The 27,274-nt window shown below is 35.9% G+C and overlaps 1 protein-coding gene across 2 annotated transcripts in view; it reads left to right on the top strand.

Moving 5' to 3' along the window:
- Nucleotides 1-1,322: 1,322 nt before the first annotated feature.
- Nucleotides 1,323-27,274, top strand: part of LOC129231419 (thiol S-methyltransferase METTL7B-like) — a 37,870-nt gene continuing 11,918 nt past the window's right edge. Inside the window, exons 1-3 of one of the 2 annotated variants that reach the window (XM_054865729.1) lie at nucleotides 1,323-1,511; nucleotides 5,109-5,652; nucleotides 13,196-13,838. In XM_054865729.1, coding sequence (XP_054721704.1) covers nucleotides 5,113-5,652; nucleotides 13,196-13,432 — 777 coding nt within the window. In that variant the 5' untranslated portion in view covers nucleotides 1,323-1,511; nucleotides 5,109-5,112 and the 3' untranslated portion in view covers nucleotides 13,433-13,838. Of the gene's footprint in view, nucleotides 1,512-5,108; nucleotides 5,653-13,195; nucleotides 13,839-21,522; nucleotides 22,222-27,274 lie in introns of those variants that run through there. The other variant, XM_054865730.1, reaches the window with a different exon arrangement.

Genomic DNA, 27,274 nt, shown 5'->3' with positions numbered 1-27,274 from the left:
GCGAGCACTACCGTCTCTAGGTGCTGCTCCTCTGGTTTTCCTATGTTTATAATGCAGGTATCCATGTGCCTTGGAATAGAATTATTTATAAACGACTTTTTCGACTACGCAATCCTTTTTACGCGAAAACAGCATCCAGCCCACTGGCATTCATTTGAATTTTGACATCTTGAATTCAAATTATGGTTGCGATAAAAGCCATTAGTAGAAACAAGATACCCAACGAGTAGGGTCCTAACGCAATTCGTGATTGCGAAAACATAATTTGAATTCAAATCTCAAAACATGTGAGTTTAGAGCAATGATTCACCGAAAGCCCCTGAACACATATAAAATTTGAATACAGAAGTTTTTCAAGACAACACGGGAAAGAAAAGAAAATTACAACAGAAGAAATTTCAACCGCTACTGGATGCTTATTGTATTAACTCAAAGTTTGCACCTGCTTTTCAGAAACCAATTCTGAAAACCTGGTTAAAAATTTGCAGGAAACTAAAAACAGAACGTTATTACGTTAAATGTATGGGCTAATTATTCTTAGTGATTTATCGTGTAAAATTATGAGAAAAATCATAGTGACGTTAGTGTCGCGGATGTTTAAACTATTATCTCTGACGGAGCTTTTCGTAGCAGCAACAAGGGCTGCGGAGTTGGCGTCGGACTGATTTTGGGGTAAATGAGTCTGAGCTGGAATTGAGAGTCGAAGGTTTAAAATTCCAACAGTCAGGGTCGGTCCACAATCGACAGTGCTTGAGGAGTCAGATTTGTTTTGAGAAGTCGGAGTCAGTCATTTTACCTCGAAGTTCGCAATTGGCCAATGTTTACGGAGTCGGACTGATTCTGATGTAAAGGAGTTTGAGTTGAAGTGATTTGGGGTAAAGGAGTCGGGAGTCAGTCAATTTCTCCCAAAGTTCGCAACTGTCAGTGCTTGCGCAGTCGGGCTGATTTTGATTAAAGGAGTCGAGGATGTAAAAATTCCCGGAATTGGAGTCGATAATTTTCCCTCCTACTCCGCAACCCTGGCAGCAACTAAAAAGTCAAAGGATTAGGAAAATTACTTGCTCATCGAATGTGTCAATTATCAATACTTTCAAACTGAGATAATAATAATATCGAAACTTTAAGAAATTCATAATTCCTTCTTTTAAAAAAATGTAGCTACGTCACTAATGTTAATTTTCTCATTTGAGAAATTATTCTTCATGACATGTTTTCTAGAAGCCAGCATTAGTGGTTGCAGGAAATGAGAACATTAAAAACCTGTTTGTTCTTTTCCAAGAGAGGACGCTGTTTGTTAGGCAGTTGAGCCTTGAAAAAGAAAAGACACCTAAGATAAACGAAAAGGAGGCAAATCAAATGATAAGCGGAATTCAGTATCCGCAATTATCTGTTACAGCCAAATTTCCCTGCAATTGACTTCTTAAAGTTGTGTTTACTTACTCAAACACTTAGTTTATCGAAAACAAGTTCATTCGAAATGTTCTGTAAAAGTCATCCTTAATAGCAGAAAGGTATGTAATAAGAAATGAATGACCTATTTATTTTAAATTGTACTAAATAGCATTTTGTTTTGATAGAAATCAAATTTATTTCATCGATTGCTTTTATTTACTATTTAAATACACGTAACTGTCTTTTGCACAGTCAAAATACATAACTTACTTTCAAAATATTCATCTGGTTAAAGAAATAAAACTTAAATGTAATCACTAAAAAAATATTTATTTTTCTGTTTGTTTTGTGACATGTTATTGAATATGAAAATAAAGATAAAAATGCATCCCCAGTAGCTAGAAGGATGTACAAAGAGCAACTTTTTCGAAATGGCCATTTTTAAGTTATTAAATACTTATACGTAATTTGTTCTGTTTTCAATTGAAGTGTAAAAATTCAATTAATGCAAATATAGTAACTTATATTGTCGTTAACTCAAAATGAGCTAAATAAATAATGCATGCAAGCACTGCATTGGAGACTCAAGTAAATATTAGTTTATATATCCTCTTAATCTTCCATTAGTCGCGTATTTCTTTCTGACATGATTAGCCGCGCTGCATCTATAAGGTGTTTCCGGCGTTTTGAAGCCAATTTAAAATTATTTCAACTTCAATTAGGAGTTATTACCTATTTAAGAACAACTTATAGTTGGAGCAAAGCTAATCTGGCAGGGCCGTAATGCTGTGATTAGGATCTGCGTAGTCTTTCAATACTGCAGAGTTAGGTTTGCCTCAACTATAGTTAAAATGATGTCATGATTAATATTTTATTAACATAAATAAGGTAACTGCAAGTAACCCTTATTTACTTCAACAATTTTATAGTTTTTGTTATATTTTTACTAATAATAATATTGAAAGTATTTACAGGGACTAAAAGTAACTAAAAAAATGAATAAATAAGCATTCAAGGTGACATCTTGGTTTTATTTTGAGGCGAGAAGTTCAAAGCTCTTGCATCTTCACCAGCAGCAGGTAAATTATCCAAAAATTCAGTAGTGTATCGACAGGGGTGCCCCCCCTAAGGGCAAAAGCGCCCCAACTCAATATCGCAGAGACCCCCTCAAAAGCAAAACCCCCCAAAATGAAAAAAAAATACAACTCAAAGCACCCCCTCCCTAAAAATTTCATGACCCCCTCCCCCCTAGGTGGGCACTCCTGGTATCGATGTCTTCTTCATCGCCTTCTTCAACTTCATGAATTAATATTTTAATTTCATTGTTGCTACTTCCCTTGCAGTTCGGACATGTGACAAAGCAGTTTACTGATGCTTTTCTACAACCACACCTGTCACATCCTATCGTGCATCGGTTTTGTCAAACTGAACCAAACGTCCAATATCATACAACGTACAGCTAATGTATTAGTCAGCGGTTCTTCTTCCCAGGAATCCATGGATCTAATATCACGAGCCTCATGGTATGGTATTCCAGTCACTGAAAAATCCGTCAATGAGTTCAGTTAAAAATCTCTTGTTCAAGTAGCTTGCAAACATAAAACTTGATATCCTGACTCTTTCTCCAACTGATGGAGCAGCATGCATTTCCGACGTATCACCAAGTACATCTGTGGCTAATAAGACATGAACTCAGTGGTGGGGCTCAGAATTACGGTTAGAAGCTAACTAGTTGAAGAACTCTCAAATTAGGATGCTGCTAATGACGAAATCTTGAAGATGACTGTTTTGCTGGTGAGCGAAAAGATGTGACTGTAGCTGGTGTGGTTTAAAAAGCATCGTCAAACTGCTGTCAAATACAAGAATTGAAAAAGCAGATGCACCAATGGATTCGAAATATTAATTCAGTAAGAAGGCTATGACGATGGCAATAACTGTTGCTACATTTTTGCCTGTTGATAACAAACTGCTTGTTGATGACGCTTTATCAGCAGTTAGACTTTCTGATGACGATATAATCACAACCTTGCGAATTTTTGCTGTTCTACCTACTCGTAGAAAAATGGGGGGGGGGGAGGGGGGTGGCCTTGTTTGGCGCACTCACCTTATAATTATAATAAAAAATGCGTGTCAAAAGCAACTACATTACTTCTATTCCTAAAATGTGAATCATGGTAGCGTCAACATACTAATTTCTGAAGGAAAATCGAGAAAGAATGAACATTGTATTGAAAATTCTTCTACATTTGATTCCTCCACTAGGTAGCATAGTGGTTAGACATTGGCTTCGTACGCCTTTGGCTGCGGGGTTTTGAACCCGCGATCCAAGTTTTCAGTCCGTGGATTTTCAAGATGAGAGAAATCGTTAGCGTCTATGTCCCAAGATCAGGGCCGACGAGAGGCCATGTCAGCCTTGTAGGAAACTAGGGATCCATTCTTTGAGGGAGCCCTTCCTGATATCAGACTACTTGAACTTGACAACTTTTTTGTTGGGAATGGGGCCCGAAGACCACTCCCTGCCCAAGATTATGCTGTATGTTAAAGATTCCTTGAGATCCTATTTGGCTGAGCACTCTCTTACAGAATTTTCGCGAGTGTACCATTCTTCTTTCTTGGGGCGCTATTTTCAATGTTCCTGAGTGTATTGTGTTTAAGTCAAAAATTATTTTTGTGACTAAAATGATAAAGTTCTTGTTATTAACATTTTAAATATTGATTGAGACCTCCTAATATTCAATATAGTTAACGTTAACCTTATCTGGATTTTAAATAAATTGTACAATTAGTCAAGTACATATATATTGGGCAAAGTGAATATAAATCACTTACGTTTTCATTTATTAGTTAATTCATTTACATTCCTTCATTTAGAAATTCACTTTTTACTCATTCATACACTGTTTTTCTTATTCATTCATTCTTTTACTCGCTCATTTATTTTTATTCACATGTTAATTGATTTATTCATTTAATAATTTGTTTATATATTGTTTCATTATCTTTTCAATAATTCATTCAAAATTTTATTTACTGATTCATTTGATCAAAAATACTTTTTACAATCAAATAGAGAATATTTCATTCGGAAAATATTTTACTTTTCACTTTGCCATACGAAAAAAAAGGGTGAAATTTTTCATTTTTTTTTTCCTTTTTCTTTCTTTTTTTTATTTTTGTTTATTTATTTATTTATTTATTTGAGGATTCAAATTTACTGCAAAAAATAAAAAATACTGTTTCAACGCAAGTTTTATTATAAAATGCAATGTTCTTTCCTTATGTACTGTAATTTTCAAAACAAATTTCCGATTTGTTCATTTTGAAAAAACTTAGTCATCTTAACTATTTCACTTTGCCCCACATTCCCCTACTCACCAAAATTTAGCAAATTAAACTATGAAACTCTCGAAGATTTCTGCATTATTTATTTATGCAACTGCAATCATGCATGCTTATAAAGCTATGTAAGCGTTATAAAACGTTTGAATGCACAAGTCCAATTCTTCTGGGATGTAAGACACCCCACCTGGCCAATTAAAGATTAAAACACAATCTTGGATATTCTTATCATTTTGAAGAAATATATGTCTTTGTAAGATTCTAGTTGGATTTTAAAGAGGTACACTGAATATTTATTGTAGCCTGCAGCAGTTTTAACTTACAGTGAAATCTATTTTCTCAATGTGTTTTTAATATCTGTTATGCTTCTTACTCAGAGCTATGAAGAACTTTTTGGAACCATTCGAATTCCTCCTGTGGTCAGCTTTCGCCATTATCTGGTGGACACTCACACTGACAGCTCTTTTTCCGTTTGTTGTACTGCTGAAATGCTGCAAAACATTCCGAAACAAGTGGTTTGCGTGGCTTTTTACCAAACTCTGCATTCCGATTTTTGATTCAAAGCTGATTCCTTTACGAAAAGCACAGTTTGCACTCTTGGATCGTCATTTATCACAGAGAAATAAATCGGTACCATTGAAAGTACTGGAAATAGGCATAGGATCTGGAGCTAATCTTCCATTTTATCCAGAAAACTCCAAATTGACGACCGTTGATATGAATAAATCTTTTGGAGAGTACTTTCGCCAAAATCAAAAGAATTATCCTCAAGTATCTTATGAGAGAGCTATTCACGGCTTTGCTGAAAATATGAAAGAAATTGAAGATTCTTCGATGGATGTTGTAGTTTCTACATACACACTATGTTCTGTTGCTGACGTTACTGCTGTTCTCAAGGAAGTAAAGCGCGTTCTCAAACCCGTAAGTATCTCAATGCCATTTCTTGAAGCTCTTTAATTTCTAAAATTTATTATTCTTTACTCAACTTTTATTGTCAGCTTTTGATGATGTTTAGCTGCTTAGAATCGTGGCTTAGTTGAATGTTTCTAATAAAGTACTAGGGAACCATGCTATTTAGACTTAGGGTAATGGTGCTCACTTAAAATTATGAATAACTTCTAAACTTTACTCAAAAAATAAATGTTTCTTAATTTAAAGTATTTTTTAACGAAGTATTACTCTAAAGCTTACGGAAAAGTTAGCAATCAATTAATTTGCATGAAAGTTTTAGGTATGCTTTTTCAATCGCTTATTTAGTTGCACAATGCATCGAGCGGTAATGTCCAAAGTGGTAAGGTAATTGCGCTTTAAGTTTAGGCATTTTAAATACGAGAAAAGCACATATGAGGCACCTAGAAGGAAAGAGATGTAGGTACCAAAATTAAAATTTTGGAGATAACAAGTACACGTTGTTGACGGGTCTCTCATCTATTTTGGAGTAAGATATGGTTTTAGTAGCCGTGTTAAGTGCTACGAACTGCATAACTTGGAGAGAAAAATCAATGAAAGCCTAATTAGGACCTTATCTTTAAACACGTTTTAATCAAAAAATGAAAATGTCAACTTACATCCATTTGCTTTTCACTACCTCATATACTGTAAAACCAGCAATTTCAAAAATGACGAAAAAACACTCAAATTTGAACATATCGCGAGTCAAAATGGCTCCGACTACGTGGTATTCAAATTTGAAACATTCAAATACTCAAATCAATATGTGTGCTCATTTTTGAGGTATTTGTGCTCTTTTTTGAATATGCAATAATTTCAAAACTGAGTATTATGTACTCATTTTCGAGTATGAAATAATTCAGCACACTATTTGAAAACATGGGTACTCATATTTGAAACAAAAGTTTTCAAGAAAAATTGAAAGCATGAATGTACTAATTTTTGAAAACTTCATTTTTTTCAGTGTATGTAGTTTTGTGGCTTGTTCACTCCCTCACTTACGTGTTCGGCCAGTACATAAGCCTTTTTGTGACTACTATAGAACAAACTGTAACCATTTTTTGAGTACAGAGAAATCACGCTTCGTTATCTGCCTCGAATTCTTAGCAAAAACGGCAGATATCGATCTGACAAGCATATCATAGTCGATTGGAAGCAACCCCTACTTCTCCTTAATCCAGGAAAAGAATCAGAGCTTAATTTCTAGGTAAGAATGGGGGAATTCTACAGTCTCCAGAACCTATTTTAATACGTAAATAGCCGTATTTCCGTCTGATGCACACAAATTTACATAGATTCGAACAGAAGTACTGAAAATGAGTTTCCGTGAGCTCTTATGCAGATAAAACTCTGAAATGAATTGATGTCGAATAAATATAAAAACTACAGCAATTTCGTTAGATCACTAAGTTTTTGCCTGATTGTGGCTACTATAACGAAACTCCCTTAGTCACTTAATCCCCTAGTTCACTTGCAATTTAGAAAATTTCGATCTTCATTACAATATTCCTCGATAGTAAAGTCTCTTTAAAGGCAAGACTCCATTTATATGAGTAAGTGAAAAGTAGTTATTTGGAATAACTCCTTCAGGCTCTGGGACAGAAAAGGCTGGTTGTAGTCAATTTATTAGTAGGTCCGGATCTGCTTACCCGCACACCACGCAGGGCGGGGGGGGGGGGGGGGGCGGACACGTCTTTAAAGAGCCCAACGGCCCAAGAAATTGAAAAAAAAAAAAAAAAAAAAACAGAACTAGCACTAAGATTTATTAACGTTGCAAATATACACTGCTGGCCTCTAGGGCCCTACATATCAGGGGGGGGGGGGGCAAAATTTATAGATCCGGGCCTGAATGAAGATCAATAGACCTCTTAAAGCTGTCTACCCCCATTCTCGTTACAACTTTTCCCAGTAAGATGTTCCAAGTGCCCATAGGCGGCACGTACGGGTGGGCAAGGGAGCAACTGCCCCCTTACTTCCAAAAGTAAAGAGTAATTGCACCTCACTTTTCACGATCGATTGAAAAATGTTTTTTACAGCGTATTCATTTATTTCATGAAAATGAAGACTAGAAATTCAAAATAAATGGGTTTTTCACATGTTATTTCATAAGAATGGGACTTTAAATTTGAAAGGGAAGGGGAAGTGTCCATCCGTTCCGATTTTTGAGGCCATATTTCACGTTTTTTAGAAGTCATTTAATCAGCAATGTTAAAATCCCATAATGAATCTTAATTTTATTTAGAAACAAAAAAAAGATGGAAACAGGAAAAAAAATAGTCTTTAGGGGTGCCTCCCCCGAACCTCCCACGTCTGTTTTGACCCCCCTTTTTGGTGCACCAGCTACCTATGCAAGTGCCTACTGCAGGAAAATTTCCTAATTTAATAAAATGGTTTTTATTAAATGAAGAAAAATTAATATAAGTGACCTTATTTTGAGATTGGTATTGACTAAGGTACTTTGCTGTTGCAATATAACAAATAAATTCTGTGTTGGACGGCAATCACTTGTTTTTCAATGTCAAGTCTTTCACAGGAGACTCTTCTACGCTAGATAATCAGTGCTCAGTGATAACAGTAGGGCATTAATGATATTAACCCTGATACTGGAACAATTGTTCAGAGACGAAATTGCTAAACTTACATTCAAAAAAATTTGGACAGTTTTGAATCAGTTTCTTGTAAATTACTTTACGCCTGTCTCTACTATTGTGTCTTGAAATTACGCGCTCCCTAGCCAGAATATCCGAAATTACTTAGATTCACGAAAAAACGGTTCAGCTGTTCACAAATTTCAATCCCAAATTCCCAAAGTATTCTATGACACAGGTAGAAATTTTAAATGCATTGATATTTTTTGTATCATTTTATTTTTTATAAATTCACTAATTTTTTCAATGGATTAGGGACAGTTTCCAGGGGTCTGTCCAGGATTTTCCACAAGGTCCGTTTTTTGTGAAAAATCAAATAATTTTGTGAAAAATGAATTAATTTTGTGAAAAATCAAATAATTTCGCAAAAAAAAAAAAAAAAAAAAAAAAATTTTAAATGAAATTTTAGAATTTAGAGATGGCACAAACTGCATCAATTAAACTTAAAGTTGAGTGTTTTCCTCTTCTATGTCGAGAAAATCATTCTGGGGTGTTTTTCTGATATTTGGCGGGGTGGGGGGGGGGGGTGCATCGCTCTCTCAATATCAATATTTATCTACCATTCTACATTATGTTAAATTATACTAGAAATATTTCTGTGCAGTATTTAAAATATTTGTAACAAAAAATAAATAAATAAATAAAATTCAGAATAGGGTTCAGCATTTAACTTTTTGACCCAAGACATTCTTAAAAAGCACAAATTTCATTTAAAACTTATAAATTCCGTGATTTTAACAAAAATAAAAAGATATTTTAATTGTTTACCTCTTAACAAAGCATAATAATCATCAAAAATTCGAAAAATCGGATTCCCATAGCGGATGCAAAGAGATCGCAATTCTCAAAGTGAAGGCATCAAAAGTATAAAAACGGCTTGTGAAAGAAATATTTCTGATAAAATTCTTTTAAAATTGCATTTTAGAGTCTTATGATAAACATTTCATTAATATCTGTGGATACAGTTGACGCAAAAAAAAAAAATAATAATAATAATAATAATAATAATAATAATAATAATAAAAATTAAAATAAACCATCTATTCAGCATTTTAATTTTTGACTCATAACAGAAATGGAATTTTGCTTTAAAAACTTGAAAAGAGAGTTCTAACAGAAATAAAGAGACTTTTCATTTAATTGCATCCTAATAAAGCGAAGTTAGCTTGAAAAAAGAACAAAATATGATTCTCATATCGGATGTTAAAAGATAGCATTTTTCAAAATGTTGACATCTAAAGAAAAAAAAAGGTAATTCAAAGAGTTTATTTAAAGTTAATCATCCTTGTTAGCATCGAAAAATCAAAACCCTTATAGTTTTCTCCCAAAATAACAATTAAACATCGCACTGCACCCGTAAAAACGCAAATATTGACAAACTGGTAAAATGATGAGAATATTTTCTAATCAAGTCATTATAAAGGTTCAACGCCAGACGCTAAGTGGTGATAATTTTGAAGTTGGTAACCCTATCTGAAGCGATCATATTTTTTCCCCACCCATATCCCCCCTTTTCCCTATCCCTTTGCAGTTCTAAGTTCATTTCGCAGACACATATTATTATTGTTTATTAAATCATGAGTGGGGAGAAAAATGCTTACCAATGCCTTTTCAGAAAAGTTTACAACAACACCGCTGCAAATTAGCTGTGATAAAACAAACAACCATTATATTTATTTGGCAGTAGCAATTATTTATCGCTTGCAGGAGCATCGCAAGAGTACCGATTTTTTTTTAATTAGCCGATTTTGTATAAGCTGATCCCTCTAATTTGATTTTAAAAAAGAGGTTCCAAAAATTATCGGTTTATACACAGAAATATGCGGTATTTTGCTTTCAGATTTGCTCTTTCAATAAACAATTTGTGAAAGATACGATCTTGCTTATCAGAATTTTGTGAAGGGTCCGTTTTGTTTGATCGGGATTTTGTGAAAGGTCCGTTTTGTTTGATCGGGATTTTGTGAAAGGTCCGTTTCGGTTGATCGGATTTTTGTGAAGGGTCCGTTAACGGACCCAAATATCCTCTGGCCAGACCCCTGGTTTCTGACCTGAGGCTATCTGCTGGTATTCTACCAGTAGAGAAATCATACGCAAGCAATCATTCTCTTTCGCCCCCCCCCCCCCCGAATTAAGCTTTGATTTGTCTACCGGTGGCGTCGTTTCGACCATACCAGCACACGTCCCCAGGCTCTACGCCCATTATCAGATCAGTAACTCTTTACTTTTAAACTCAAGATAATTTTCCAAATTCAGTGGATGAACATCAGTTAGTTGACCTATTGTTTCTCGTGCTCTGACAAGGCTCTATGTATTTTTCTATTTTCATTTACATTTTGATACGAATACATAAGTAAACTCTTTTTAGCCACAATGATTCATTTAATAGGGAAGTTTTCGATTTTTCAATTTTATTTTTATATGATAGAGTAAAATGTATGAACATCATAGGTGAAAAAATTTTTGCGATACGATAAGTAGTTTTTTTTTTAATTCATTTTTAAAGTTCAAGCATTGTGACGTCGAATAGAACAGGAAGTGACGTCATGCGCTCTTCCGCCGCGGGAGAAGCTGAAGGACGTGCAGTTGACTTCGAAGACGAAACGTAAGGCTTAACTCCTCGCGTTTCTTGAACATTAAACCTCTCATCCTCTCGGAAATATTCGAATACCATCATTGATGTTACTTGAAGAAGATTATTAGATTGTGCTTTAACGAATCCGGCCCCCATAGTGTGTTCAAAAGGATTATTGAATTTCTAAAAAATAAAAATATCAGCGCGCTCAAAATGTCCGTAGCGAAAACAAGGGATCTTCGGTGCAAGGCAGCCCATTAGTACCCTGTGACGTAAGCTCGTGACGTTTCAGAAGAGTGCACTTTTGCTCGTGGATTTTTAAAAATTCCTTAAAAATCAATCACGGTGTTTTAAAATTCGGCGATGGTGAATTTTTTAGTTTTGTTTGGAGGGTCAATTAACAATATCCAATAGTCAAAATATGAACATTTAATAGGTTGCAACTTCCCTATTGTAAATTCAAGTTGTATATATGGAAATATTTAGAGAAATTCATCATGATTTTGTTTCGTAATTCAATTTCGCATCTTGAAAAATTCTATTTTTTCGTTTGTGTTATATCGTTTGTTTTTCGTTCAAACAAGTTTGACTTCAAATGCGTTTTTAAATATTGAAATGCTTTCTCTAAAAGTTTTGAAACAAATTTTAGTTGACATATGAGGCAGTGAGAAGCAAAGGGATGCAAGTGGAAATTGGTTTTGAGTAAAACGCGTTTAAAGATCAGATCCTAGGTAGGCTTTCATTGAAATTTTGTTGTAAATCAAACTGTACACCGGAACCTACCGGGGCTGCTATACTAGTCCTATATCTTGCCCCAAGATAGAGGAGGGGTTCACCTATCATTTGTACTGGTTATCTCCAAATTTTTAATTTTGCCACTTGCATCCCTTTGCTTCTCACTGCCTCATATATCTCATTCAACAGAATTCGTCATGTATGCATGATCTAAGTCGATGTATAAGAGTGAAATTTTAAATAGCACTAGCTGCATTGTAAGGACGGATACAAGGAAGGGGCGATGGGGGCGATCGCTCCTAACTTGAGGGACTCTCCACCGGTAATTTTTCGAAAATGAAGTTCAAAAAACGCAAATTTAGACGAGTTTTATTGATGTTGGAAGAAGGGAGGTTTGAGTTTGGGACCCTATACCGGAACTGTTTCGAAATTAAAGTCCAAAATCCTTATGATCAATACTTTAAATTCAGTATACATAGTAAAAAGTAAGTAATAAAAATCAATCGGCCCTAACTTGAAAAATTTCGGGATCCGCCCTTGCTGCAGTGCCAGGTGTTGCACGGTCTACGTCACTAATAACAGCTGTGTCAAGTAACAGACAGTTGTGTCAAAACTGTTCAACAATCAGGCTTGAAAATAATTTTTAAACAATAGTGTAAATCTCCACGTCAACATGTAGAAAAAAGCAATTTTATGACTCAAAATGTAAATTTAGTTTTAAAAAACCAATCATTGTCCATAATAGTCGTAAAATTCCATTTCACAGATTTTCTGATGACCCCCTGCCCCTCCCGCTACCCTCCTTATGCGAACTATTGAGCTTCCCATGACTTTTGCCAAAGTTGGCGAAGATCCGACGTAAACTGCGGGATTTGTATTAGGAACATACACACCCGCATACATCCATATACATCTGTGGGTATTTGCCAAAAGTTGATAAGTCAAATTTGACCATTTTCTACTTAACTCATCATGATATAAGTTCGGAATGCTATTTTTCTATGCCAGAATTTGATATATTTAAAGTTAAGCGAGAAAAAATATGAACTACCAAACATGATACGTATAATAAAAACTTTCATATAAATCTTTACCAAAAGTTGATAACTCTACATATCATGTTTTTTGCCATATCAAAGTTGACATATCAACTTTTGGCAGACAACCACAGTAATATTATGCATGCATAATATCTATAGTATAGATATATTATACTGCTATTATTATTATCTTTCTACAATGTATCGAAATAAATCAACTATCGTCGACTGGAGTGAATTTTCCCATATCCGGGGAAATTTTTCCACTTTTTACTGCTTGCATTCACAGCAAAAGGTCGCTAGCTGTATTGATTGAAAGATTTATCCCTTACATTTTCTGTCAAGCCTCAGAAAAGATAGAAACTAACATTAGAGTACTGGGTAAATTCATCCTGGGTGTGACAAAGTCGCCAAGAGCATTTTAGATGCATTTCGGGTTCTCTCTTCCTACTCTACACTATTTTCTTATGCCGCTGATAACATCTGTGTCCAGTAACGCATATTTATTTTTCTTTTAGGGTGGAAAATATGTGTTTCACGAACATATTGCATATCCTTCTACTGAATGGAAATCTACACTTCAGTGGGTAGTCGCTCCAATTTGGCGAACGTATTTTGATGGATGCTGTCTTAATCGCAATCTTGATGCTGATATAAGAAAAACAGGATTTTCAGATATTATTTGCGACAAAAAGTATTTATATCAAATTAATATGTTTGTCAGGCCGCACATAGTTGGCATTGCAACCAAGTAAAGCTTTCATTTGTGAACACGTATAGGAACTATGTCTTCCATTGCTGATATCAAAAAGATGCATTTGTTTTATCCTTATTGGCGATGTTCCAGTCTGGATATTTTGTTGTCGGTTTGGCTTGACATGTTTCAAGCCTAACAAATGATTTGTACTATGCAGAAGCCTAAATGATGTTGGGTGACGACTCATTCATCAAAATCTTGTGCTGAATACGATCATGACAAATCTGGGAAACATTGCCTTCTTCATTAAAAATATCAAGATTTTTTTTTATTGTTGATGCCGATTTTTTCAATAAGTATAACAGTTCTTCATTGTCAGGTTTTTGGAATTTGTGAACTCACATGTTATCATTAAGTTTCACAAAAAAAAGAAGAAGAAAGAAAGAAAGAAAGAAAACTATAAGGTATAAAAAACCTTATTATAGATTTTTTTCCTTACAGTACTTCAGCTTTTTTCTGTTGATATGGAGAGTGATTTAATTTTTGAGCAATCACGATTGCTTATTGTTCTCACTTGACCGTTTTTGGCGTTCGTGCCTTTTTCAGCTTGGACCAGGCCTGCAGCACCACCGTCCACAGGCGGCGGCGCGGCTGGTCCTGAGCACTGTCCCCCGAAATCCACTTTTGCTGGGCGGTGGCGTCCATGTCCCACACACACGAACCTCTACACACACACACACACGAACGCCTACACGCACACGCACGTACACAACACTCACTCACACACATGCATACATACACTTACGCACCCACGCACCCACACACATGCGCCTACACAAACACACACGCTCGTGATTGCGAAAAACATAATTTGAATTCAAGATGCCAAAAATTCAAATTAATTTTTTTTTCACTTTAATATTTGTTTACTAACATGTTTATGCTGTAAAAATAGAAGTTTGTTGCAAGATAACTACAATAGACCCTCGTTTTACGCGGGTATATTCTACGCGGTTTTGATTATACGTTGTTTAAGATTTGAGACTTTTATTTTACGTGGATAAGTTTTGGTTTTACGATAAAACAGATAAAATTTTCCCCTCTTTCAAAATCCTGAGATTGTAGATTACGCGTAATAAACTGCATTTTAGCGTGCTAATAATCGAGCTAGGGCCACTGGAGACATTTTATGTGATTAGTTCCGGGTCTTTACTTTCAGAAGGGAAATTATTAAAGAATACACTGGAAGGAGGGCGTTTAGGAGTGACAATGGAGGACAAAACCAACGAGGATACCGACATCGATGACACACAACCAAAAGCGTTTCACATTGAAAATGCTGAGCCATTCCTTGACAATAGCAAAAGATCTTTCTAATTTGTTAGTGGAGGAAGATTCTACCATGAAAATGACGCAAGTGATCATGAATGCGTTAATGCTCTGCAAAGAACTAAGGAGAAAAATTCGTAATGACTGCCGAAAATCTATCACAGCCAGCTCTCTTTTAAAAACACGAAACTAATTTATGCTTTTTTAAATGCATGTTATATATATATATATATATATATATATATATATATATATATATATATATATATATATATATATATATATATATATATATATATATATATCGATATAAGTATACATTAAACTTAATATAAAATTAGTCATCTCTAGAATGAAGTATTTTTTTCATCTATAGAACCTGACCCCTATTTTAACACTGCTATTAAGTCTTATTACACGTAATGCTGTAATAAGACTTAATAGACTGCGTAAATTAAGACTTAACTGCTATTAAGTCTTAATTTACGCGGTTCTTATTTACGCCCATTTCCGTGAAACGCAACCCCCGCGTAAAAGAAGGGTCTACTGTATGTCATAAAAAATGGTGTATCATTGTTATGAGTTAAACCATAAAGGTAAATGATAAATGACAATGTTGTACTGAGTTATTTTTAGAACATTAAAAAACTTCTGGTGCACCAAAATAAAACAAAATTACAAGGGACTTTATATTTACTGCAATTAAATGTATACAAGAAGCTGCTGAGCAGTTGTGCATACATCAGAGGACTGCGAGCAAAACGTGCCTTCAGACAGACAGGAATGATTAAAAGCACAAGGAAATATCACTTCGGTGGAAGTCGAACTCATATCTCCTTCAGTGCACTCAAGTAGCTGTTAGCGCCAGCGCTTCTCACCGCTCTTCTATGAAGGGCCCCCTAACAAGTTCAACTTCAATCGGCAGCATTAGTTCACGCAATTATAAGAGAACTGCGTAATACTCGTATATGCCTTGCCTCTGTTCACGTTCAATAACTACGACAGATTTTCCAGATTTTTATTCACGAACAAGACTACTTGAGAAAGATTTACAGTGCAAAGAGAGGAAATTATGCCAATGCACGGTTGGAAATCGAACCCATGACTTCCTTTATTGCGATCAGGTAGCTGTCGGCGCGAGCGCTTTCCGCCGCTCTGCTATGGACGCTCCCAGAAAGTTCAAGTTCAGTCAGGAGGCCTCCGTGGCTGTGTGGCAGAAGCTTTGTCTTCCAAGCCGAAGCTGGGTTCGATTCCCGACGGTGCCCTGGGTGTTACTTCCTTCTCTTGAGTTGTTAATCGTTCCTGTGAGGGTCCGGAGGCAAGGCGCTCTGTACGCAGGCAGTAGGACCGTGGTGGCTTGACCAGTTAGGCATCGGACTTGTGACCGGAGGGTTCCGGGTTCGATCCTAGCCGGTCGAAGATTTACCGTCTTCACTAACGGTGACTGAGGGACATTAAATATGCTCGTAATCACAAAGTCTTCCTAGAGAAACGGTACCTCTGGGGGTGCCAGACCAGGAATTGCTCGGTTTCTGGTCTGGATTAAAAAATCTGAGCTGTCTTCAGGGTCCCATCCAACTGGTTAAAACCAGGGTTGGCAAGTTTCTGCCAAGGAGGTTAAAACCACTGGTAGAAACCGGTTAAAACCGGCATGGCAAAAACCTCTTTCTGCCACATTTGTGGCAGAAACTGGCAAAAACTCAAAAAATGACATACAAGAAATATTTGATACCCAATAGGAATTTAGCACGGGAAAATAATGAAATGTTAGCCAAAGCACAATTTAATTATGATATCATTAAAATAAAAAAATATGTTTTTTTTGCACTCTGCAGCTGTCTCTAAGAAAAGGTGGATTGAAAATATAAATGATTTCTTAATTTAATATAAATAGAGGAGAATTAACAGAATACTCTCGCAACAGAAGAACTAGATGGCAATGCCATCAAGGATCCAGTAAAGATTTATGACACTTTCATCAATTGTATATATTTTTTAAACTGGTCCACAATGTAGTAACTGGAGTGGTTCTAAATTTGATTGGAAAAATAAGTTTTAGGAAAAGGGTTAATTTGTTTTGTAAAGCTGTGATATTAGGTATAAAATCGAGGTTACTATCGGCAAGTAAAATTCGGGCATTTTCTTCTTGAGCACATGATAATTTTAATCTCAAGCATTTTAGATGACACGTATAAGCTAGCAAATAACAACCAGTAACTGCCTGTCTAAATCTGTATGTCACTTCTTTTTCTTAAGTGCCCTTGAGATTCTCGTTCTTTAGATTAATACAAATGTTACGAGCATCTGCAGTTAAACAGTTCTCTTTCTGATCAAACTAAATCAAGGGCAATGAGTTTTACTTTTTACAATGATGAAATGGAATTACATTTTTTAGTTTACTTAAACAAATATCATTTTGTAATTACTTGAATTAATAAAGATGCTTTTTAATTTTTGCCAGTTTCTGACGGTTTTTACCGGTTATAACCAGTTTCTGCCGGCAGAAAGCCAACCCTGGTTAAAACACATATAGTGGTAGGTATCAAGGACCCTCGAGTGAAAGTGAAAGTGTACGCAGGGAGTCCTTTGAGTATGTGAAGCTGTTATGCTATTTTGAAATAAATAAGTAAGTTTAATCTGGGGGCCTCAGTGGCCGAGTGGTCTAAGCAATTGCTTCCTATACTTCAGGCGGTGGGCTCGCTTCTCTCCCTCGCCCCGGATGTACTTTACCTTCTTTGTGGTGTAAATTCTTTCATGTGTTACCAGCCCAGTAATTAACGCGTTGAAAAGAAATCTCAATTTCTCGAAAACTGTTTGGCGTATCAAGTCCAAACTTGGCGGTTAGATTCAGTGCGTTGGCGGATTTTTTTCGCGTAGTCTCATTGAGTTGGCTTTGTTGTTTATTTTTCAATGAAAATGTCGAGACATAGCATTTCTGAGCTCATTTTCATGGTTCGAACGTATTATCCGAACAACAACAGCCCAATTGTGACCCAAAGAAAGTTTGCGACTGAGTTTAAGCTTAAAACAACGAGCAGACTCACTTCTGAACGACATATAGAAATTTTGGGAAATCAGTTCATTCCAGTAACTTAAAGTGAGCTGGATTTCGAAAGCACTTCGCTGATGCAAGACGGAGAACTACCTCATTGTTCCAATGAAGTGCTTGATCTACTTAAAAAGCCCTTTAATGAGCGGATTTTGACTTTAGGGTACCCGAAATCTAAAAATATGGGAATTAATTAGGCACCCTACTCTTTTGACTTGAACCCCAGCAATTCATTTTTGTGGGGTTATATCAAAGACAAAGTTTACGCTAGAAGCCCTCAAGAGCATCGAAGACCTGAAAACTGAGATTCAGACTGTTATTGAAAGCATTGAAACTTCGACCCTTCAGCGAGTGATGCAGAATTTCACTATTCGTTTGCGCTATTTTATAGCTAGAGATGACAGCCACGTCGAACATGTATCCGAAAAATTCCTATGCATTATACTTTGTTTTAGAATTTAAGTAGAATTTTTTGAATCAGTAGTTTTCGAGAAATTCATTTTTATCATCATCGCGTTAATTACTGGTCACCCTGTATTCTGAGCTGTATGGAATAAAATATATCATATGTAAGGGAGACGGGCCTCCGTTGCTCTGTGGTAGAAGTTTCGTCTTCTAAGCCGGAGGTTGCGGGTTTGATTCCTGCCGGTGCCCTGGTTATTATTTCCTTCTATTGTGATGTAGGGTGATTTGCCAGTAGTTGATCATTTAGTGTAAATTTCTTCAAGTTCTATTTAATTTCACAGGAAAAAAAATTGAAAAATTTTCTCGGTGTCTATAAAACTATCAGGATCAACGGTTACTAATCATTTTTCTGTTTTACTTACTATTTTTCAAGTTATTTCGAATAGGGGGATTATATAAAAAGGGAGATTTCGCCAGTAGTTGACCACTCGCTTCCAGTAGTTGACCAGCGTCTGCTAGTAGTTGACCATTTTTAAACAATGTAAAATCTGAATTCTACAATATTAAAATCGAACCCGATGCATGCCTGTATGTTCTTATGTTCCCTTAAAGGTCGCTCCTGATTGGTTGTTGGGTGGATGACTTCATCACAGATGTCACGTGACTTTGATGATGGTTACACGACAGTGATGATTAATAGGTTAAGATGTCGTGAAAATTTCGTGCCATTTGGTTCCAGAACTAAGTCACCAAAAAATGGTGCCAACTTTATATTATATCTTCAATTTCTTGCCAAGTCTATGGACTACAAACGCATATGACGTCATTGATAGATGAGACAACTCAGGCACCTCAGGCGGAGAATCTAGCCATCCTAGACCGCTCGTATAATGCTTAAATATTTAGTAAAAATAATGCATTGATATTATGAGTGATCAGTGTAAGTATAGTAAACTTCTAATTATCTGCAGAATAGGGCGACATGGTAACCGCGGATAAGTGAATTTCTCGGATAAACCGCAAAATAGATTGAAACTGATACCTAAAAAAATCAACATTCGCACATACTTTTAAACTCTTCCAACAATGACCTATTAAATATTAAAAAAGTCGCCAAATTTGGCGACATTTAGCAATTTGGCGCCAAAAATCAAGTTGCAAAATAAGATACCAACTTAGCGATATCTCTTTCATTTCTCGCCAAATCTATAGCAGTCACTCCAAGTAGATATGACATCACCATCATGTAAGTCGCCGAAGGACCCAAACGTTACCATCGTCCCGAATCTAGTCAGCATAGCTGCCAGAATAATGCATAAATATTATAACATTACTGTTAAGTAACACTTAAACGAAAAATGTTTAATCGTATTTAGGGGTGTCGAAAAGTAAATTTCCTTATACACGGAGTCCTATAGCGGCTTATTCGCTGAACCTATCGATCCAAAATTTTAGAAAGGTTATTTAAAGGAAAGCGTTTGAGATTGATGATTTTAAATAAAGCAGTGATCTCATGTCCGCGGTTAAAGTGATAGAATCTCAAAATTTTCAAATGACAACACCCAATTTTTCCTTGCTCAAATTGATCAGTTTATTTATAAGCCAGAAGACGCGTTCGATCGATCGACGTGTGACGAAAATTGTTTGTTTGAAATTTTAAGCACCGGTTGAAGAAACACGCTTTCCACTCTGCATTTTACAGATTTTTTCCTTAAGCTTTGCACATGGTGTTTAGTGGTTGATGAATCTACTACCCTCTTACCCTGTGAGTTATGCAAAATGCTTCTCTTTTATACTGTCACTAGAACAAACATTCTTCATCTTTGCAGTTTTTGTCACACGCCACTAGTTACAACGCAATTTGAGGTTTTTCAATACGCGGATCAATTTGCGCATGAAAAATGTGGATGTTGCAATTCGAAATTTCTGAAATTAGTTGACTATAGCAAAATCTGTGTTAGTACTACGTTGTTTAAAATTTTCGAAATTAGGAGAGCATCTGTTCAAATAACCGTAACACAAATTTTGGTTCTATTAGTTCAGAGGACAGGCGGCTAGTCAATTACTTGCAAAAATCCTTTTTTTTTTTAACAAAAATAGCATTACAGTTTATTTAAGCTAAAAAACGTTTGTAATCACTTTGGTTTCGAGAAAAAAGCTTTAAAACCAACATAAGTTCATTACTTGACCGTTCTGATCAACTACTGGCATTAATTGCATTTTAGACAACCAGTTTGACCACCCCTGAATCCCAGCATAAATGATTAGTAAAATGATGCAATTTTTTTTATTTAGTATAAACATGGCTGATCAGCATATATCAGTAAATGAACCTGAAGAATAAAATTTAACGTCGAGGAATACGATTAAACATTTTATCTCATGACAATTCTCACTAGTAAGAAAAGTCATTTTCTTGAAATTTTTTATATGTCTTTGTAATTGTACCGTCCTAACACCCATTCAAAACTGGTCAACTACTAGCAGGTGGTCAACCACTAGCAAATCATCCTAAATCTTTCCTGTGTATGTTCGGAGGCAATTCGCATTGTATGCAGTCCTCTAAGGGAGAGGAAACGTTTAGATTGCAGTCCTCATCAAAAGCAAAACAATAAACACGAAGAAGTTCAAACGGGAACATTCGCTCACGCAATTGTAAGAGGACTACGTGCTATGCGACTTGCCTCGGTTCCATTTAATAACTGCGACAATTTTTCCTAATTTTTATGAACAGACAAGACAATTCAAGTAAGATTTCCAGCACAAGGAGAGGAAAACACAATTAGGGCGTGGGCACCGGCGGGAATCGAACCCACGACCTCCTGTACAACACACAGACACAGAGGCGTGCACAAAAATTTTGGGGCCCGTCACAAATTACTTCTACGGCCCCCCTCCATTTTGTTTACCCCCACTTCCCTAAATATATTTCACCCCTCATTTTAAAAATCTCGGGCCCCCTTCAGAATCGGGTCCGGGCCGACGGGTGTCTCTTCTCTCCCCCCCCCCCCCCCCGTGCGCGCCACTGCACACACAGGCACTACCATCCGCCGCAGAGCCCTACACCAACACTGCAGTTATAGAAACAAAACATAGATAAACATGAAATAAGTTCTTTTTATAACAAAGGAATAATCTAACTCATTTAAAAATAGTAAAAGTCACGAGTGTTCTAAAAAAAATTATTTATCCATATAAAGGCACAGAAAAAAATAAATAAAAATAACCAACAAAGAAGGGAAATATAGAATATTATCTTCCCCCACTATCTACTCAAACATTTTAGATAAATGCAAATATCAATCGTCTGTTGAGGAAGAAGAACGAAATAATATTCCTCTATTTTCCGTCGAAACGGTGCACTTTGAACGTATGTCCTTGACAGTTAGATAATCATGAACAAACATTTCGCTTAAGTTTGGAATTCTGCCAGCTTTGTTGACACAAGTTCGGTTTATGTCATTGAGAGCGTCGACCAAAAACTACAATTGCTCTAATACAAAACATTAATGTCGGTTTAAGTTCTTGACGTTTTGTATGTCAGTAAATCGCTTGATATGTCTTCAGACAGGCAAGTATCTTCAAAAGAAGTCAAGTTTCTTCTATTTTCGACTGTATTCGCCTGGTTTGTGTCTCTTACCATGCTTTGGCCTTTCATAATATTGCTAAAACTAAGTTCTAGATTACGCAAAAAAATTTCCAACTGGAATAAAATTTTTAAATTAAAAGATTCTGAACATCTTCGAGAAAAAATGTTTGCACTTCTAAGTGAATCTTGCCCGCAATTTGCTTGTCGTAGGCTTCGAATACTAGAACTTGGTGTGAAAATGTCAAATGATTTTAAAGATTATTCAAATCAACATGTGATTGACTTGGCGTATGTGGATTTAGATAAACGTGAGAAACTAAAAGGTATTCCGAATAATATATTTTTGCGCCCCGAAGCAAATATTCTTGAAAACAATCCAAGTAGCTCGTATGATGTAATCATCTCAACATTTTATTTATGTTCCGTGAAGAATGTGAATTCGACACTGGAAAACATTCGCCGGATTTTAAAACCAGTAAGTTGCATCTATTTCATATGGTACTGTGAAAATCCGAAATCTGGAAAATGTCGACATCCATATGCAAAAAGCATCGGCGAAAGAACGAATATTTTCTATGTATCGCCGGTGAAAGTCGACATCTTCCAATTTCGTTCTTTTACTGTAATATAATGCATAACTTATTATTTCTTACTGTAAATTAAAACAAACGTTTTCTGCTTTACTTACCACCTTTTCTTTCTTTTTAATGTGTTCTAAATTTTTCTTTGAGAAGTTTAAATTTAATTGCTGTCTTTCTTTAAAAATGAAATTTAAATTAACATTTTTTAAATTATGTACTAAGTTTACGCAATGATATCAAATGCCTTTTAATTTTTATTACAGTTACGATGCACGTTGAAGCAAATTATAGCCGTTTCCTCCTAGATATATTACTTCAATTTTTATTTAAAATATGATTATTTAAAATTTCTGTATTTTAGATATATATTTTTTGGCTGTTCATATGTTTGTTGGTGTCTAAGGTATTCAATTTTGCTGAATGAAAGTAATTTTCGGACCTCAAGAGCTAAGTCCAGGGGAATCCCGAACTGAAATGTTGAGGAGGGGACGTTCTGAATTTGCCGAATGGAATTCCAAATTTTGCCGAATGATAAAATACGAGGTACACATAGTGCATCTAATGAAAAGGGACCTTAGGACATTTAAATATTGCAATTATGTCTCCAAATTTGCCGAATCGCCAGACAAAATGTGCCGAATAAGAACATTTTTTTTTTTTTGAGATCACAGTAAACTCTCGTGATCTCCCATCTGATCGCTTTGTCTGTGTTTCCGTTACAGTAAAACCTATGAAGTTGACCACCCGTGTAAGTTGACCACCTGTCTAAGTTGACCACTTTTTTCAGGCACCGAATCAGGAGCGTAACTTCAAATTTTCGTCCACACCGCAAAATCTGATTTTGGGCCCCCTACTAAAAATCGTATTAATGTATATTTGTAGTACAATTTTTCGATTTTTTTTTTTTCACCCCCACAGATCACCTTCTAGTTTAGAAAAGGTTAATTAGCTACAGAAATCCGGAGAATTCGTCACAAGGAGGAGAAAAAGAATTATCAATATGAATTAAATCTTTACTAATAATAAAGCTGAAAGTCTCTCTGTCTGGATATTGGAATCTCTGTCTGGATCTCTGTGACGCGCGCACAACGCCTAGACCGTTCGGTCGAATTTCATGAATTTTGGCACATAGTTAGCTTGTGGCATGGGGGTGTGCATCTCGAAGCGATTTTTCAAAAATTCGATTTTGTTCTTTTTCTATTCCAGTTTTAAGAAAATTTTACCGAGCAAATTATCACAACGTGGAAGAGTAAATTACGAAACTATCATAACGTGAAACCGTAACACTGGCGAGCAAATGAACATAACAAATTGGCGAGATATACGTCATCCATTATTTGTAAATATACAGGCGAACCAAATGACTTTTTAATTTTTCAACTACGGGCAAAGCCGTGCTGGTACCACTAGTTGTAAATATAATATTTGTACAGAAATAAGGGTTCGGGTAGAGCTTCTGAAATTCTCTTTCTGAAATTTTAGTTTAAAAAACAGAATTTCAGACTATATGTGGAAGAAGGTAGGTTCAGGGCCCTTCGTCGTAAAGTTTTTGAAATTGAAGTTTTAAAAACACGATGGCAAGTTTTTTTTTTTTTTTTTTTTTTTTCTTGTAACGTAATGGAAAGGGGTCAGTGGATCTCTCCCACAAATATTTTGGCATTGAAAGTTTGAAAAACGCAATTTTAAAAGACATTCGATGATCTTAAAACAACGAAGTTCGGGGGGTTATCCCAGAAAATTTTCGAGATTGAACTTCTAAAAATGCAGTACCTTTGATGACGTTAGGTGAAAGAATGAGGTTGAGAACTCTCCTCTGGAGTTTTTCGAATTTCCAGAATAGTGATTTTAAACGTTCGTCAGTGATGTTAGGAGGCTGAAAGGTTTGGAGGGTTTAACATATAAATTTTTCGAAAGTTTTTACACATGTGATTGTAAGTCCCCTTTGGGGGAAAGAGTCAGGGGCTCTTGCAAAAATCTCCCGATATTAAAGTTCTAAAAACGCAATTTTAGACAATCTTCGTTTATATTATTGGGGGGGGGGACTCCTAAAAACGCAATTGTAAGCCACCTCATATGTCGTTACAATAAAAGATTGGAATTGGGGACTCTGCCTCAAAATTTTCGAAATTGAAGTTCCAAAAACGCAATTTTAGGCGAATTTAGGTGACATTAAGAAGAATGCAAGTTTTGAGGACCTTCTTAGTAAATTTTTCGAAATTAAAGTTTTAAAAATGCTATTGTGAGCCATCTTTGAAGTGTCTTTTTGGAATTTCGGTTTCGAAAAATTTAGGGGCAAAGTTTCAAACCCCTCATTCCTTCCCCTAACTTTATCGAAAGTGCTCCACAAATGCGTTTTTAGGATTTTATGTTAGGGGAAGCTGTTCAAAGATTAGACTTCTAAAAAAGATATTTAAATATTGAAGTTCCCAAAACGCAAATTTAGATGATGTTCGGTAATTTTAAAAGGAACGAGGGTTCGGAGGCTCTGCCCCGGAAACTTTTCAAAATTGAACTCCTGAAACGTAGTTCACCTTTGATGACCTGAAGAGAAAGGGTCGAGTTCCGATGCTCTCCCAGCATTTTTTGAAAATCAACGTTTCAAAATTAAAAATTTGAGAAGGGATGAGGTTCGAAATCAAAGTCCCAAAAACGTTTTTGGTACTCTCTCCCAGAATGTTTCCGAAATTAAAATTTAAAAACACAATAGGCTGTGTTTGATGCAAAAAGCCTTATTTAGCCGTAGGATCCCTTCTTTCCCACCTCTTTAGCTAAGTCCCTATCTTTTATTTATTGTTTAAAAAAGAAGTAAAATCTTAGTAGGTGATATATTAGCAATTGCCCCTCCCCCCCCCCAAAAAAAAATTCAACTTAAAACAAAGTAGCTATAGCATTTCTTTTCTTTAACTTGGGAGGTCAGGAGTTGTAGGCTATTCCCCCTCCTAACGTAGGGTCAGTTTATTAATAGGCCAACTAGACTGAGGCCTAGGGCTGCTGCTATTTGGAGGCCCCCATATGGCAAAAACTGTTTTAGCGAATGGCGAAAATTGTAATGTTTGGTTACAAGAGGACCTCGAAAAAGGGTTTGGCATAGGACCTTTGATATTTTTATTAGGGGCTCAAGGCCAATAGGTTCTCGAGTTAAAATAAGTTTAATTTACAGAAAATTTAATAATATTAAATGAAAATAAAGCTAAACAAATTTCAGGTCCCTTCCGACCCCCCCCCCCAATCTAGATCCTACCCAACATTTCTATTGGCTGTCTTTTTTCGGGGGCTCTGGTATGATGGTCAGGATTTTTTCTCTTCTTATTTTCTTTCAGGAATTTTCCTTCCCGTTCATAGCAGGTGGCCTCTAGAGAAAGCAATATAATACTTTTTGCACCGAGCCAAGGTTTGTTTTTCGCACAGGGAAGTTTTTTGGGTCGTGGGCCCTCTTCCTCAGGGCCTATTTACTGAATAGGTCAACTAGACCGTGACCTAGAGCGCCTGCTATTTGGGGGCCCCAAATGGCAAAATTGTTTTCGCAAATAGCAAACATTGTAATGTTTGGCTGCATGAGCGCCCCGAAAAAGTGTTTTTGCCTAGGGTCCTAGAGGATATCTTTATCTGGGGCCCTAGGTCAGTAGATTCTGGGGTTCTTGGGGACCCCAGCACCAATAGATGCTTTTTGAACTAAGTTTGATTTTCGGAAAAATTTAACAAAATTGAATGAAAACAAAGCTTAAAATTTTTCGGGCCCCTTCAGACTGCGGGTCCCACCGCGTTGCGGGATCTTGCGGTACGTAATTACGCTACTGCACGGAATTAGCCCTTATCATATAAATCAAGATCAACCTTTGTAAGTTGACCACTAAAGTAGTGCACCGCAAGTTATCAACTTACACAGGTTTTACTGTTCTGACTTTTGCACATCGGCTGTCTGTTTGAGGCTAGTAAAATTGTTTAATGCAACACGTGCTATTAAGAGATTCCGTTTGCAATACTTCAGTTCATTTCGACTGGTCGTATTGTAGGACTTCGTTCCATGTGCTCTTCAATGAAAATTAAATTATTTGAAGTCAAATTTTCTAAAACTCTGAAAACTCTAGGTCGAGTACTGTTTGTAATCAATGATATTTCATTGACTTAAAATACTTGAATTTATCCTCCATATAAAAATTAAAATTGGTGTTTTTTCTCTATTGGTGGGAGATTTTTGTATCGTTAATGGTGAGGTGTATGTAACCATAACGTTATATCTCTTGCGCACTCTTTAAAATTCAGCAAACTAAAGTAGGAAAACTTCCAATGATTTTTGTATTAGTTTTTACAACTGAATATTTCTTTATACAACTGAAATAGTACCATAAGTGCCATACATTATATGATCACATGCGCATCATTTAGGAGTTAATGAGGATGCAATTTCCAGCCCCTGACTGTGTGACATTAATGTATTTACATACGGGCGTGGTTTGTCTTCGATATAATTTGCATTGAGTACATACATTTTGCTTCCCCTCCCCTGGAAAACTCGAAATGAAATGACCTGTATAAGCATTATAGAACGTTTGAATGCAAAAATCAGATTCTTCTGGGGTGGAAAACACCTCGTCCCACCTCCCCAGTTAAACCTTATAAAAATCACAAAAAACTTGTAATATGTTGTACTTTTATTACATTAAAACGCAGCTTTTAGAAAACTTTTTAAAATATTTTTTTTCGGATGGAGCGACACCCTATTTCAAAGTTTACATGCAGATTTCCTAAAAGGCTGAGCAAGGGGTAAAAAGAATTAACAGATAAAACGCATAAATATTATGTGTATATAATGAAACTAACAGTTGGTTACGATAAATATGGAATCACAATGAAGTTTTTGCAAGATTGCTGGTTCTTGGAGATTGCCTACATTAGTTTGCGGTTCATCCAAGGAGTGTGACATTAATTTAAACGAAAAAATTCATT

Source organism: Uloborus diversus, chromosome 10, assembly GCF_026930045.1.
Source record: "Uloborus diversus isolate 005 chromosome 10, Udiv.v.3.1, whole genome shotgun sequence".
Classification (NCBI taxonomy): Eukaryota; Metazoa; Arthropoda; class Arachnida; order Araneae; family Uloboridae; genus Uloborus; species Uloborus diversus.
Note: the sequence above shows the minus strand (reverse complement) of the source record. Positions and strands in the feature narration are given on the sequence as shown.